Raw genomic sequence first — 15,050 nt, 5'->3', positions numbered from 1 at the left:
TTTAGTTTTTTGATAGCTGTCTGCTTCGTTATGTTTTAACACTTCATTACTTATGGTTATTTTACTTCTGTCACGTGTATTTATGTTAAACTTCTTACAGCAACATGATTCATATATACCTACATGTGCTGTATAATCTGTGATTTCAAGTGTATATATTTCTATATGACACTGTAACGCCGTTAGGTAGCTGTGTACAGTGCTGGTGTAGTACATCTATAGATGTAAATATTTAGCGGGATATCTGTTCAAAATATATAAATACATGTAAATATATTATTAAACTACATTACTGTTGCAATTGTGATAAAGAAATGAAATCTTTGTATAAAAGTGTTTTGCTTTGATGATCAAAATTATGGTTCCAACATAAAAAAAAACAACTTAGCGATGCTTTGTGTGTAAGAAGTTATTTTATTTAGTAACACGGCAATCTTTTGAAATCGAACATTAAAGACTTTGAAATTAATAGAAATATTTGGATATTGCACGTTATGTACCCATCAAGATTATCATCGTTTTGTTTCTCCATCGAGGACAAATTAATGTAAGTAATTAAGTTGTATTAAATAGAAAACAAAAATTTTCACAAATGAAAACGGAAATTTATTTCATTCAATCAGAAATACAATAGTAAAAACCCCTTAACTTGTGCATTACTGGAAAAAGCATAAATGTTGCAGTAAAAACAACATTTAATGACTTATGCAGAGTGTAAGATCCATTTCAAAAACTGTTCTACAAACACTTGCACTACTTTAGCACTATCCTGTTCGTTCTTACATCAACTTTTATCACAGGAACCTATTACTAAAACAAAGAAACCTGTTGAGCATAAACAATCCGTTTGTAGAATGGTCGCCTTCCACCTAGATATCACAGTATCCACTAAGCGATGGCTTTTTCTTCTTCATGGTACAAAGTACACGACCTTTCTTCAGACAGCGACACGTGTTCAGGTCATCAGCGGCCATAAATTTGTCTCCCTTCTTGTAAATTTCAGAGGCGTACACACATTGATCTGAATATAAAAGTTGTTTATCTTAAGTTAAATTAATTAAACTAAGGACAACTTCTATTTGATTAACTTACGACGTACCTGTGTAGGTAATTAAGAGCTGGATATTTATAAATCATGCTACATACAGCTGATCACAATATCTGTCCACCTATGGGAAACGTGCACAGTATATAAAGGAGGCCTCCAGATTAATGCATGTGTACTAAGACAAATACATATCACACTAATGTCTAGTTCTGTTAACGTTAATTGAAAAATATAGATTATCTATTATCTGACCGTATATCTTATTGAATCTGATTAATATTTATAATAATTTATTCAAATCATTACGACAGTTTACATTTAGATACATTTATAGATAAGAAAGCGAAGATAAAACTAGACTGTTTAATAAGATAAAGCATTAGGTTCAAATTAAAAAATGAATATATATTGTCTATTGATACTTATTAAAGACAGACGATAAGTATATTTAAATGGTCATTTTCACGGAGGATAGCTACAATATAGAACAATGTGCCCAAAGGGCCTGCATCGCTCATCTGAATATTTCAGTGCCCCCCCCCCCCCCCCCCCCCCCCCCTCCCTCCCCCCCCCCCCCCCCTTCACGCAATGATGCTTCAGAAATCTGGTCAAAATTGATTCAGTTCTTCACAACAAGTAGCGTTCAGAAGATTTGAATCCTGACAGACGGACGCTGTGCGTCAGTACATTTGGAAGAGAGCTGTTATAAAATTAAATGTTTTGATTTACTATTTGGAGTTTTACGACTATTGGTGACTGTCAGGTTATATACACTCAATGATTATAAGTTGTAGAAAATTGTAGACACATAATTATATTGTATACTTTGTAGTTAGGTTAAGAAATGCTGCAGTTAGATGAACAGAAAAAAATATTGTAGCTATGGCTGTTTAGCCACGATTGAAGATTTGTGACAACTTACAGAGTTTACCATTAAAATAACAGGTGAGAGTTTATCAAGCGTTGAATATTGTTATACATAGCAAATACACACATAGAAATAAAATGTACAATGTATGTTTATGGTAGTTGAAGACAGATGATGGATATAGACAGGTGACAATTATAGACAGTGGAAGTAACTAACAGGTGACAATTATAGACTGACTGCAGTAAAAGACAGTTGACAATTATTGACAGATGGTAGTTATAGACAGGTGACAGTTATAGACTGATGGTAGTTATAGACAGTGACAGTTATAGACTGATGGTAGTTATAGACAGGTGACAGTTATAGACTGATGGTGGTTATAGACAGGTGATAGTTATAGACAAATTGTAGTTACAGGTGATAGTTATAGACATAGTGTAGTTATAGGTGATAGTTATAGACATATTGTAGTTATAGGTGGTAGTTATAGACATAGTGTAGTTATTGGTGATAGTTATAGATATATTGTAGGTATAGGTGGTAGTTATAGACATATTGTAGTTATAGGTGGTAGTTATAGACATATTGTAGTTATAGGTGATAGTTATAGATATATTGTAGTTATATGTGACAGTTATAGACATATTGTAGTTATAGGTGATAGTTATAGACATATTGTAGTTATAGGTTACAGTTATAGACATATTGTAGTTATAGGTGATAGTTATAGACATATTGTAGTTATAGGTGATAGTTATAGACATAGTGTAGTTATAGGTGGTAGTTATAGACAGAGTGTAGTTATAGGTGATAGTTATAGACATAGTGTAGTTATAGGTGATAGTTATAGATATATTGTAGTTATAGGTGATAGTTATAGACATATTGTAGTTATAGGTGATAGTTATAGACATAGTGTAGTTATAGGTGATAGTTATAGACAGGTGATAGTTATAGACATAGTGTAGTTATAGGTGATAGTTATAGACATAGTGTAGTTATAGGTGATAGTTATAGACATAGTGTAGTTATAGGTGATAGTTATAGATATAGTGTAGTTATAGGGGATAGTTATAGACATAGTGTAGTTATAGGGGATAGTTATAGACATAGTGTAGTTATAGGTGATAGTTATAGACATATTGTAGTTATAGGTGGTAGTTATAGACATATTGTAGTTATAGGTTACAGTTATAGACATATTGTAGTTATAGGTGATAGTTATAGACAAATTGTAGTTATAGGTGATAGTTATAGACAGGTGATAGTTATAGACATATTGTAGTTATAGGTGATAGTTATAGACATAGTGTAGTTATAGGTGTTAGTTATAGACATATTGTAGTTATAGGTGATAGTTATAGACATATTGTAGTTATAGGTGATAGTTATAGACATAGTGTAGTTATAGGTGGTAGTTATAGATATATTGTAGTTATAGGTGTTAGTTATAGACATAGTGTAGTTATAGGTGTTAGTTATAGACAAATTGTAGTTATAGGTGATAGTTATAGACATAGTGTAGTTATAGGTGTTAGTTATAGACATATTGTAGTTATAGGGGATAGTTATAGACAAATTGTAGTTATAGGTGATAGTTATAGACATATTGTAGTTATAGGTGGTAGTTATAGACATAGTGTAGTTATAGGTGTTAGTTATAGACATAGTGTAGTTATAGGTGTTAGTTATAGACAAATTGTAGTTATAGGTGATAGTTATAGACATATTGTAGTTATAGGTGGTAGTTATAGACATATTGTAGTTATAGGTGGTAGTTATAGATATATTGTAGTTACAGGTGATAGTTATAGATATATTGTAGTTATAGGTGATAGTTATAGACATATTGTAGTTATAGGTGATAGTTATAGACATATTGTAGTTATAGGTGATAGTTATAGACATATTGTAGTTATAGGTGATAGTTATAGACATGTGTAGTTATAGGTGATAGTTATAGACTTATTGTAGTTATAGGTGATAGTTATAGGTGATAGTTATAGACATATTGTAGTTATAGGTGAAAGTTATAGACATATTGTAGTTATAGGTGATAGTTATAGATATATTGTAGTTATAGGTGATAGTTATAGACATAGTGTAGTTATAGGTGATAGTTATAGACATAGTGTAGTTATAGGTGATAGTTATAGACATAGTGTAGTTATAGGGGATAGTTATAGACATAGTGTAGTTATAGGTGATAGTTATAGACATATTGTAGTTATAGGTGGTAGTTATAGACATATTGTAGTTATAGGTGGTAGTTATAGACATATTGTAGTTATAGGTGATAGTTATAGATATATTGTAGTTATAGGTGACAGTTATAGACATATTGTAGTTATAGGTGATAGTTATAGATATATTGTAGTTATAGGTGATAGTTATAGACATAGTGTAGTTATAGGTGTTAGTTATAGATATATTGTAGTTATATGTGACAGTTATAGACATATTGTAGTTATAGGTGATAGTTATAGACAAATTGTAGTTATAGGTGATAGTTATACACATAGTGTAGTTATAGGTGATAGTTATAGACATATTGTAGTTATAGGTGGTAGTTATAGACATATTGTAGTTATAGGTGATAGTTATAGATATATTGTAGTTATATGTGACAGTTATAGACATAGTGTAGTTATAGGTGATAGTTATAGACATATTGTAGTTATAGGTGGTAGTTATAGACATAGTGTAGTTATAGGTGGTAGTTATAGACATAGTGTAGTTATAGGTGATAGTTATAGATATATTGTAGTTATATGTGACAGTTATAGATATATTGTAGTTATAGGTGATAGTTATAGACATATTGTAGTTATAGGTGATAGTTATAGACATGTGTAGTTATAGGTGATAGTTATAGACTTATTGTAGTTATAGGTGATAGTTATAGGTGATAGTTATAGACATAGTGTAGTTATAGGTGGTAGTTATAGACATATTGTAGTTATAGGTGGTAGTTATAGACATATTGTAGTTATAGGTGATAGTTATAGACATATTGTAGTTATAGGTGATAGTTATAGACATATTGTAGTTATAGGTGATAGTTATAGACATATTGTAGTTATAGGTGGTAGTTATAGACATATTGTAGTTATAGGTGATAGTTATAGACAAATTGTAGTTATAGGTGGTAGTTATAGACATAGTGTAGTTATAGGTGACAGTTATAGACAAATTGTAGTTATAGGTGATATTTATAGACAGGTGATAGTTATAGGTGATAGTTATAGACATATTGTAGTTATAGGTGATAGTTATAGATATATTGTAGTTATAGGTGATAGTTATAGATATATTGTAGTTATAGGGGATAGTTATAGATATATTGTAGTTATAGGTGACAGTTATAGACATATTGTAGTTATAGGTGACAGTTATAGACATATTGTAGTTATAGGTGATAGTTATAGACATAGTGTAGTTATAGGTGATAGTTATAGACATATTGTAGTTATAGGTGACAGTTATAGACATATTGTAGTTATAGGTGATAGTTATAGACATATTGTAGTTATAGGGGATAGTTATAGATATATTGTAGTTATAGGTGACAGTTATAGACATATTGTAGTTATAGGTGACAGTTATAGACATATTGTAGTTATAGGTGATAGTTATAGACATATTGTAGTTATAGGTGATAGTTATAGACATATTGTAGTTATAGGTGATAGTTATAGACATATTGTAGTTATAGGTGATAGTTATAGACATGTGTAGTTATAGGTGATAGTTATAGACATATTGTAGTTATAGGTGATAGTTATAGACATATTGTAGTTATAGGTGATAGTTATAGATATATTGTAGTTATAGGTGATAGTTATAGATATATTGTAGTTATAGGTGATAGTTATAGATATATTGTAGTTATAGGTGGTAGTTATAGACATAGTGTAGTTATAGGTGGTAGTTATAGACAAATTGTAGTTATAGGTGACAGTTATAGACATATTGTAGTTATAGGTGATAGTTATAGATAAATTGTAGTTATAGGTGATAGTTATAGACATATTGTAGTTATAGGTGTTAGTTATAGACATAGTGTAGTTATAGGTGATAGTTATAGACATATTGTAGTTATAGGTGACAGTTATAGACATATTGTAGTTATAGGTGACAGTTATAGACATATTGTAGTTATAGGTGATAGTTATAGACATATTGTAGTTATAGGTGATAGTTATAGACATATTGTAGTTATAGGTGTTAGTTATAGACATATTGTAGTTATAGGTGATAGTTATAGACATATTGTAGTTATAGGTGACAGTTATAGACATATTGTAGTTATAGGTGATAGTTATAGACATATTGTAGTTATAGGTGGTAGTTATAGACATATTGTAGTTATAGGTGACAGTTATAGATATATTGTAGTTATAGGTGACAGTTATAGATATATTGTAGTTATAGGTGGTAGTTATAGACATATTGTAGTTATAGGTGACAGTTATAGACAAATTGTAGTTATAGGTGATAGTTATAGATATATTGTAGTTATAGGTGACAGTTATAGATATATTGTAGTTATAGGTGACAGTTATAGATATATTGTAGTTATAGGTGGTAGTTATAGACATATTGTAGTTATAGGTGACAGTTATAGATATATTGTAGTTATAGGTGGTAGTTATAGACATATTGTAGTTATAGGTGACAGTTATAGATATATTGTAGTTATAGGTGACAGTTATAGATATATTGTAGTTATAGGTGACAGTTATAGACATATTGTAGTTATAGGTGACAGTTATAGATATATTGTAGTTATAGGTGGTAGTTATAGACATATTGTAGTTATAGGTGACAGTTATAGACAAATTGTAGTTATAGGTGATAGTTATAGACATATTGTAGTTATAGGTGGTAGTTATAGATATATTGTAGTTATAGGTGATAGTTATAGACAAATTGTAGTTACAGGTGATAGTTATAGACATATTGTAGTTATAGGTGATAGTTATAGACATATTGTAGTTACAGGTGATAGTTATAGACATATTGTAGTTATAGGTGATAGTTATAGATATATTGTAGTTATAGGTAATAGTTATAGACATATTGTAGTTATAGGTGGTAGTTATAGACATATTGTAGTTATAGGTGATAGTTATAGACATATTGTAGTTATAGGTGGTAGTTATAGACATAGTGTAGTTATAGGTGACAGTTATAGACATATTGTAGTTATAGGTGATAGTTATAGACATATTGTAGTTATAGGTGATAGTTATAGACATAGTGTAGTTATAGGTGATAGTTATAGATATATTGTAGTTATAGGTGACAGTTATAGACATATTGTAGTTATAGGTGATAGTTATAGACAAATTGTAGTTATAGGTGATAGTTATAGACATAGTGTAGTTATAGGTGATAGTTATAGACATATTGTAGTTATAGGTGATAGTTATAGACATATTGTAGTTACAGGTGATAGTTATAGGTGATAGTTATAGACATATTGTAGTTATAGGTGATAGTTATAGATATATTGTAGTTATAGGTGACAGTTATAGACATATTGTAGTTATAGGTGGTAGTTATAGATATATTGTAGTTATAGGTGATAGTTATAGATATATTGTAGTTATAGGTGACAGTTATAGACATATTGTAGTTATAGGTGGTAGTTATAGATATATTGTAGTTATAGGTGATAGTTATAGATATATTGTAGTTATAGGTGACAGTTATAGACATATTGTAGTTATAGGTGATAGTTATAGATATATTGTAGTTATAGGTGGTAGTTATAGACAGAGTGTAGTTATAGGTTATAGTTATAGACATAGTGTAGTTATAGGTGACAGTTATAGACATATTGTAGTTATAGGTGATAGTTATAGACATATTGTAGTTATAGGTGATAGTTATAGACAAATTGTAGTTATAGGTGATAGTTATAGATATATTGTAGTTATAGGTGATAGTTATAGACATAGTGTAGTTATAGGTGACAGTTATAGACATATTGTAGTTATAGGTGGTAGTTATAGACATAGTGTAGTTATAGGTGATAGTTATAGACAGAGTGTAGTTATAGGTGATAGTTATAGATATATTGTAGTTATAGGTGGTAGTTATAGACATAGTGTAGTTATAGGTGGTAGTTATAGACATATTGTAGTTATAGGTGATAGTTATAGACATAGTGTAGTTATAGGTGATAGTTATAGACATATTGTAGTTATAGGTGATAGTTATAGACATATTGTAGTTATAGGTGGTAGTTATAGACATAGTGTAGTTATAGGTGATAGTTATAGACATAGTGTAGTTATAGGTGATAGTTATAGATATATTGTAGTTATAGGTGGTCGTTATAGATATATTGTAGTTATAGGTGATAGTTATAGACATATTGTAGTTATACGTGATAGTTATAGACATATTGTAGTTATAGGTTATAGTTATAGACATATTGTAGTTATAGGTGATAGTTATAGACATATTGTAGTTATAGGTGATAGTTATAGACATAGTGTAGTTATAGGTTATAGTTATAGGTGATAGTTATAGACATATTGTAGTTATAGGTGGTAGTTATAGACATATTGTAGTTATAGGTGATAGTTATAGACAAATTGTAGTTATAGGTGATAGTTATAGACATATTGTAGTTATAGGTGATAGTTATAGACATATTGTAGTTATAGGTGATAGTTATAGACATATTGTAGTTATAGGTGATAGTTATAGACAAATTGTAGTTATAGGTGATAGTTATAGACATATTGTAGTTATAGGTGATAGTTATAGACATAGTGTAGTTATAGGTGATAGTTATAGATATATTGTAGTTATAGGTGGTAGTTATAGACATATTGTAGTTATAGGTTACAGTTATAGATATGTGACAATTTTGACAAAATGTAGGTTTAAGTAATACCTATCGACCTGTGGTTTTAAGATAAATATTAGTTACATGTGATAGTTACAAACTGAAGTTTTTTAGATACAGCTTTACATATGAAAGTTTAATGTTATAATAAAATAATTCATTAAGTTATTCGCCTCTACTTTACATCTAATAAATACTAGTGTTATACAATAATGTACCCCCTTGTCAGTGCTAGTAAGAGGATGAAAAATAACCCATAAATAAAGCAATGGTTATATATATTACAATATCTGATACTATCGTAGACAGTCTCTGCTTTAAAAATTATAATTCAGAAAGCATACATGTACATATGACATTATGTCATATTTCTCCGAGGTTCATAAGACAGGTGTTTACCTTCGCAGGTCATACATCGGCCGTCTGGGGTGATGTTTGGAACCACTTTCTTGCCCTTAGAAAAGCACTCCACTACCGGACACCCGTAGTACTTACAGTACAAACATTTATCGTTACCCCGTATACAGTGTCGGTCCATGTACAGGGCCCGGATTGGAGGGGCAAATCCACAAGTCTTCACACATTCTCCATACATAGACCGCTTTACCTCCTCGGGCACTGGATAAACATAATGTTAGAATATAGCGATTATTTGGATCGGAAAATAACACAAATGTAATACAATGGATATTTGCAAGAACGCTAATTTCACTATATTAACTCATATTTGAGTTAAAAAATAATTTAACAAGCGAGATGACAGATTTATTTTATGAAGACTTAATGTAGCCTTGACTTTAATTGTCGCCTTCTGAAACACTGATTCGTTAGGGATATTTGAATGCTCAACCAATTTGTAATAAAATCAAATTTCGTATTGTGTGCCGGTGGTGTTAAAAAATCTCTAGAAGCTAGATAACAACGGTGTCGCCAGATTAATGACAGCATGCATATGGGTACATACCAACATAAGAAATCAACACAAAAACTACAACCAAAACACGTGACATCAACACAAAAACTACAACCAAAACACGTGACATCAACACAGTATAACTACAACCAAAACATGTGACATCAACACAAAAACTACAACCAAAACACGTGACATCAACACAAAAACTACAACCAAAACACGTGACTTCAACACAAAAACTACAACCAAAACACGTGACATCAACACAAAAACTACAACCAAAACACGTGACTTCAACACAAAAACTACAACCAAAACACGTGACATCAACACAAAAACTACAACCAAAACACGTGACATCAACACAGTATAACTACAACCAAAACACGTGACATCAACACAAAAGCTACAACCAAAACACGTGACATCAACACAAAAACTACAACCAAAACACGTGTCATCAACACAAAAACTACAACCAAAACACGTGACATCAACACAACAACTACAACCAGAACACGTGACATCAACACGGAATAACTACAACCAGAACATGGGATATCAACACAGAAACTACAACCAAATCACGTGACATCAACACAAAAACTACAACAAGAACACGTGACATCAACACAAAAACTACAACCAGAACACGTGACATCAACACGGAATAACTACAACCAAACCACGTGACATCAACACAGAAACTACAACCAAAACACGTGACATCAACACAGTATAACTACAACCAAAACACGTGACATCAACACAAAAGCTACAACCAAAACACGTGACATCAACACAAAAACTACAACCAGAACACGTGACATCAACACAGAAACTATAACCAAAACCCGTGACATCAACACAAAAACTACAACCAGAACACGTGACATCAACACAGAAACTATAACCAAAACCCGTGACATCAACACAAAAACTACAACCAAAACACGTGACTTCAACACAAAAACTACAACTAAAACACGTGACATCAACACAAAAACTACAACCAAAACACGTGACATCAACACAAAAACTACAACCAGAACATGGGATATCAACACAAAAACTACAACCAGTTGACATCAACACAAAAACTACAACCAAAACACGTGACATCAACACAAAAACTACAACCAAAACACGTGACATCAACACAAAAACTACAACCAGAACACGTGACATCAACACGGAATAACTACAACCAGAACATGGGATATCAACACAGAAACTACAACCAAAACACGTGACATCAACACAAAAACTACAACCAGAACACGTGACATCAACACAAAAACTACAACCAGAACACGTGACATCAACACGGAATAACTACAACCAAAACACGTGACATCAACACAAAAACTACAACCAGAACACGTGACATCAACACGGAATAACTACAACCAAAACACGTGACATCCACACAAAAACTACAACCAGAACACGTGACATCGACACAAAAACTACAACCAAAACACGTGGCATCGACACAAAAACTACAACCAAAACACGTGACATCAACATAAAAACTACAACCAGAACACGTGACATCGACACAAAATAAGTTTTACCAAAACACTTGTCATTATCATAACAGAAACAGACAACAATCAGAGCACGTGACAAAAACAAAAGTAAACAACAACAAGAGCACGTGACATCGACACAAAAATAGACAACAACCAGAGCACGTGGCAAAACACAAAAACAGACAACAATCAGAGCACGTGACACAAACAAAAGTAGACAACAACAAGAGCACGTGACAACAACACAAAAACAGACAATGATATAACACGTGAAATACAAAATGGGATTTTAACCAGACCACATGTGACATCGAACCAAAACAGGCAACAACAAGACAACACGTGACAACACAAAACAGACAACAACCATAACATTTGACATCAACACCAAAGCAGGTACTATTCAGACCACATGTGACATCTAACCAAAAACAGACAAAAAACCAGAACCTTTTTGCGACATTGACACAAAAACGGTTTATATCGGACATCAGACAAGACAAGTCCCCCACCGGAATTGAGGTTATGTACTAAGAATGCACAGCTGATATGTTTGACAGATCACCCTCATTCAACTGAATTCAGGAACATGATTAGCTTTAGAAGGCAATATTAGAGATTCAAAGCAAACGAAGCAATGTTAAGCCTAGTCGCAAGTAAGAAATTCCAGTGAAGAGTAAGATATTTTGTTATATGGGATGGGAGAATGCAATAAATAGGAAAAGAGAGCTTCAAAATCACAAAAATGCAAAACGGAAACTAATTTCTATCAAAACCACCCACATCATAATGTAATTTTCTTAAAATTAATAACACGTTCGCATGCAAATGTTTATGTCTATTCCAATGACATAATATTAAAAGTTATTAGTAAAAGCAAGTGGTTTTGTCGAAAACGTTTTTTTTTGTTTTTGTTTTTTGTTTTTATTTTGTTTTTATTAAAACAATGTTATTTAAGCAAGATATTATAAACTGTAGATGGATATCGGTGTAACACAGTCCGGAAGTCAGATTAAGATCGTGATAACATTTATAACCAGCTGGTCCGGATACATGCCCGTCATAGTACACGCAGGCTTCAATTATTTTTTTGTCTTCGTTTGGTAAATAATTCACATAATGTTAATTAACAATTAACAATTTATTAGATTGATTTTAACAGAATACTACTTATAGATACCGGAAACCATTTGATTAACCAATAATAGTTCATTTACATGATACCTTGGGATAATATCATACATAAAATATATCCCTTTGATTGCAAACCAATTGGGAATCCCTAAATTATTAGAAATATCCAGTTTTATGAATATCTACAAATTTTAATAGAATTAAAAATTGGGGGAAAAAATCGCGTAAGTATGGCCGATTTACAGTAAGGTTACTTTCAAAATATTCCATCCGTTAAAGACATTTCATAATAAAGTAAGATATTAGTGTATTATCAAGGACACATTTATATATATATTAATCTATAAAAAATGAAACCACTTACGGGTATAGCCTATGATACTTATCCACACCAAAGACCAGAGTGTAGATCCGTACATACTGCTAGCGAGATGCTGTCAACACAAACAATATGTTTATTGTAAAAAAAAAAAAAAAGAAAAAAAAAAAGAAAAAAAAAAATTGTACATGTATCATAAATTGTATGACGAATCATTAATTAAGCTGTACAATTTAATTTCTATTTATAGTATACATATATTTCTGGTATGAGGTAACGCTTAATTATTTGTTATTTGTACAAAAAAACATTAATAAATAAATTCAACACAACATTACGTACACTGAGAAAATGACACATACCTCGAGGCACGACCAGTGCAGTACACTCCCGTCCGATAAAATAAACCTTCTCACAGGAGTACTATTTCAAGATCATTATGACATCCATCACGCACATCTCGACAGAATTAAGGTGTTAGAAAGTCCAGTTTTATGTAAATGTGCAGAGATTACAATTTGTCAAGAATATGCTCATTGCCATACGTGTCGGAAATCTCATGCAATATACATTTATTCTAATAGAATATATATTCAGTATTTCTGCGTTTTATGAGATTATTTTTTTTCTAGTTGCAAATCGGTGGTACTCGCCTTCTTTGCTCTCCTTATCAGTCATTAACAAACACGTTTATGATTACATAACATACTTCATAAAGCTATTAATTAACTGCTTGTTATTTACGAAATTCAAAGACCCCTCATTAACGTATGTAAATTGCAGTAATTTGTGTCAAATTACAAATGTTCTCCTATTTTCAAATTATCATTCATATAAGGTTTTCGTTTTAATTTCCAATTCACTTTATTTTTCTGTATGCAATTTTTCCTTGAGAAGATCATTTGTCAACAGAATGTTAGGTTCAAACACTAAAGAGACTCTTGATGATCCGACTACTATCAGATATATTTTGACGGAAATACTGGAAAGGTCAGGAGGTATCAGACCAGGTGTTTCGGAAGAACAAGTGTCCTCTACTGTATTATCTAGGTAAAGTGATAATGACAACAAAATCACCAGATATACATCGTATTAATGATCATGGAATAACTCTTATTTGACAAGGAGCCTTAAGATCATTTAACAGTCAATAGTCTTCATTATCGTACTTCTGTCCAACCCTGTTAAAGGAAACACGAGATATCTTTAAAAAAAGATAAACGGCATAGTTTTAATGCTTGTGGTTATAATGCAATACTGCTGGTGACATAGATTAACGAACTAATACGTTTCAGCACTGATAACTTGTAATATATCAGCTTGAATCATTTTTGGTGATGGTAAGACTGCATTTGAATCAGGAATATAATTTCATTAATGTGTCTTTTGAATAAATACATCCACTTATTCAGCTTGCATTCAATCTTATCTTTGTTTCGTTTTTAACTGCATATCTGCATTTTGCATTTACCGCTACATTGACCAATCACATACTTCATCTTGACCAATAACGCCACCTGTCGCGTCATATCAGAGGCCAAAAGAACATTGAGTTTGGAATCACCTGATTATAAAAACGAACCAGCTTTTAGAAAAAAAAAGATAAGATCCAAAATTAAGTACACCCTACCTGCAGGGCATTGTTCCAAAGATTGGGTTGGTTAAGTATTTTGTTACGTCAACTGTTGACCTAAGTCATTTATCTAGTCTAGGCTAGATATATTCATTTAAATAATTTTGATAGCCCTTCATCCCGGCATGCTACAAGTCAAGTATCATGTCTCTGGATTATTGAGAAGAAGTTGTTGAAATGTTTCAGTACATTTAACCCTTGTGACCTTGAAGGTCGGTCGAGGTCATTCATCCAAGTATGGTGCAGACTCAGTATCATGATTATGGCTTTCGTGGTTATCGAGAAAAAGTTATCTAATGGAAACGTTGACTCCAGACGGACGGGCCCCACATTGCGGCATAATCTAATTTGTCCTTCGGGTACGTGACCAAAAGATGTAACCGCGTTTATTGCGGAGATCTGAAATTATTAATTTCAACCAATTAGCGCAGTGGAAAACATTAACATCCTGCGTGGCATTTGTCTGTATGACGTCAGTAAACCAAATGATAGTTTATCTGACTGTATACTACAATCCGCATCGATTCCTCCAGTGTTGGGTACAAGTTGTACCGTGAAACTAGAGGTGTCATATAGGTAAACAAATAAAGATCGGTTATCACTTAGTTATATAGGTTATCATTTAGTTATACAGGTTACCATTTAGTTATACAGGTAACCATTTAGTTATGAAGGTTATCATTTAGTTATATAGGTTATCATTTAGTTATACAGATTACCATTTAGTTA

The 15,050-nt window shown here is 31.6% G+C and overlaps 1 protein-coding gene across 1 annotated transcript; it reads right to left on the bottom strand.

Annotated features, from left to right (window-relative positions):
• Nucleotides 1-588: 588 nt before the first annotated feature.
• LOC117317943 lies at nucleotides 589-13,178 on the bottom strand. The gene is made up of 4 exons (XM_033872912.1): nucleotides 13,051-13,178; nucleotides 12,734-12,803; nucleotides 9,184-9,402; nucleotides 589-1,021 (listed from the first exon to the last, which is right to left on the bottom strand). The coding sequence occupies exons 2-4, from the start codon at nucleotides 12,786-12,788 to the stop codon at nucleotides 870-872; spliced, it is 426 nt and encodes a 141-aa protein (XP_033728803.1). The 5' UTR covers nucleotides 12,789-12,803; nucleotides 13,051-13,178; the 3' UTR covers nucleotides 589-869.
• Between the last annotated feature and the right edge of the window lie 1,872 nt (nucleotides 13,179-15,050).

This window comes from Pecten maximus, chromosome 19, assembly GCF_902652985.1.
Source record: "Pecten maximus chromosome 19, xPecMax1.1, whole genome shotgun sequence".
Lineage (NCBI taxonomy): Eukaryota > Metazoa > Mollusca > Bivalvia > Pectinida > Pectinidae > Pecten > Pecten maximus.
The sequence above is the reverse complement of the archived record's forward strand: the minus strand, read 5'-3'. Positions and strand labels throughout refer to the sequence as shown.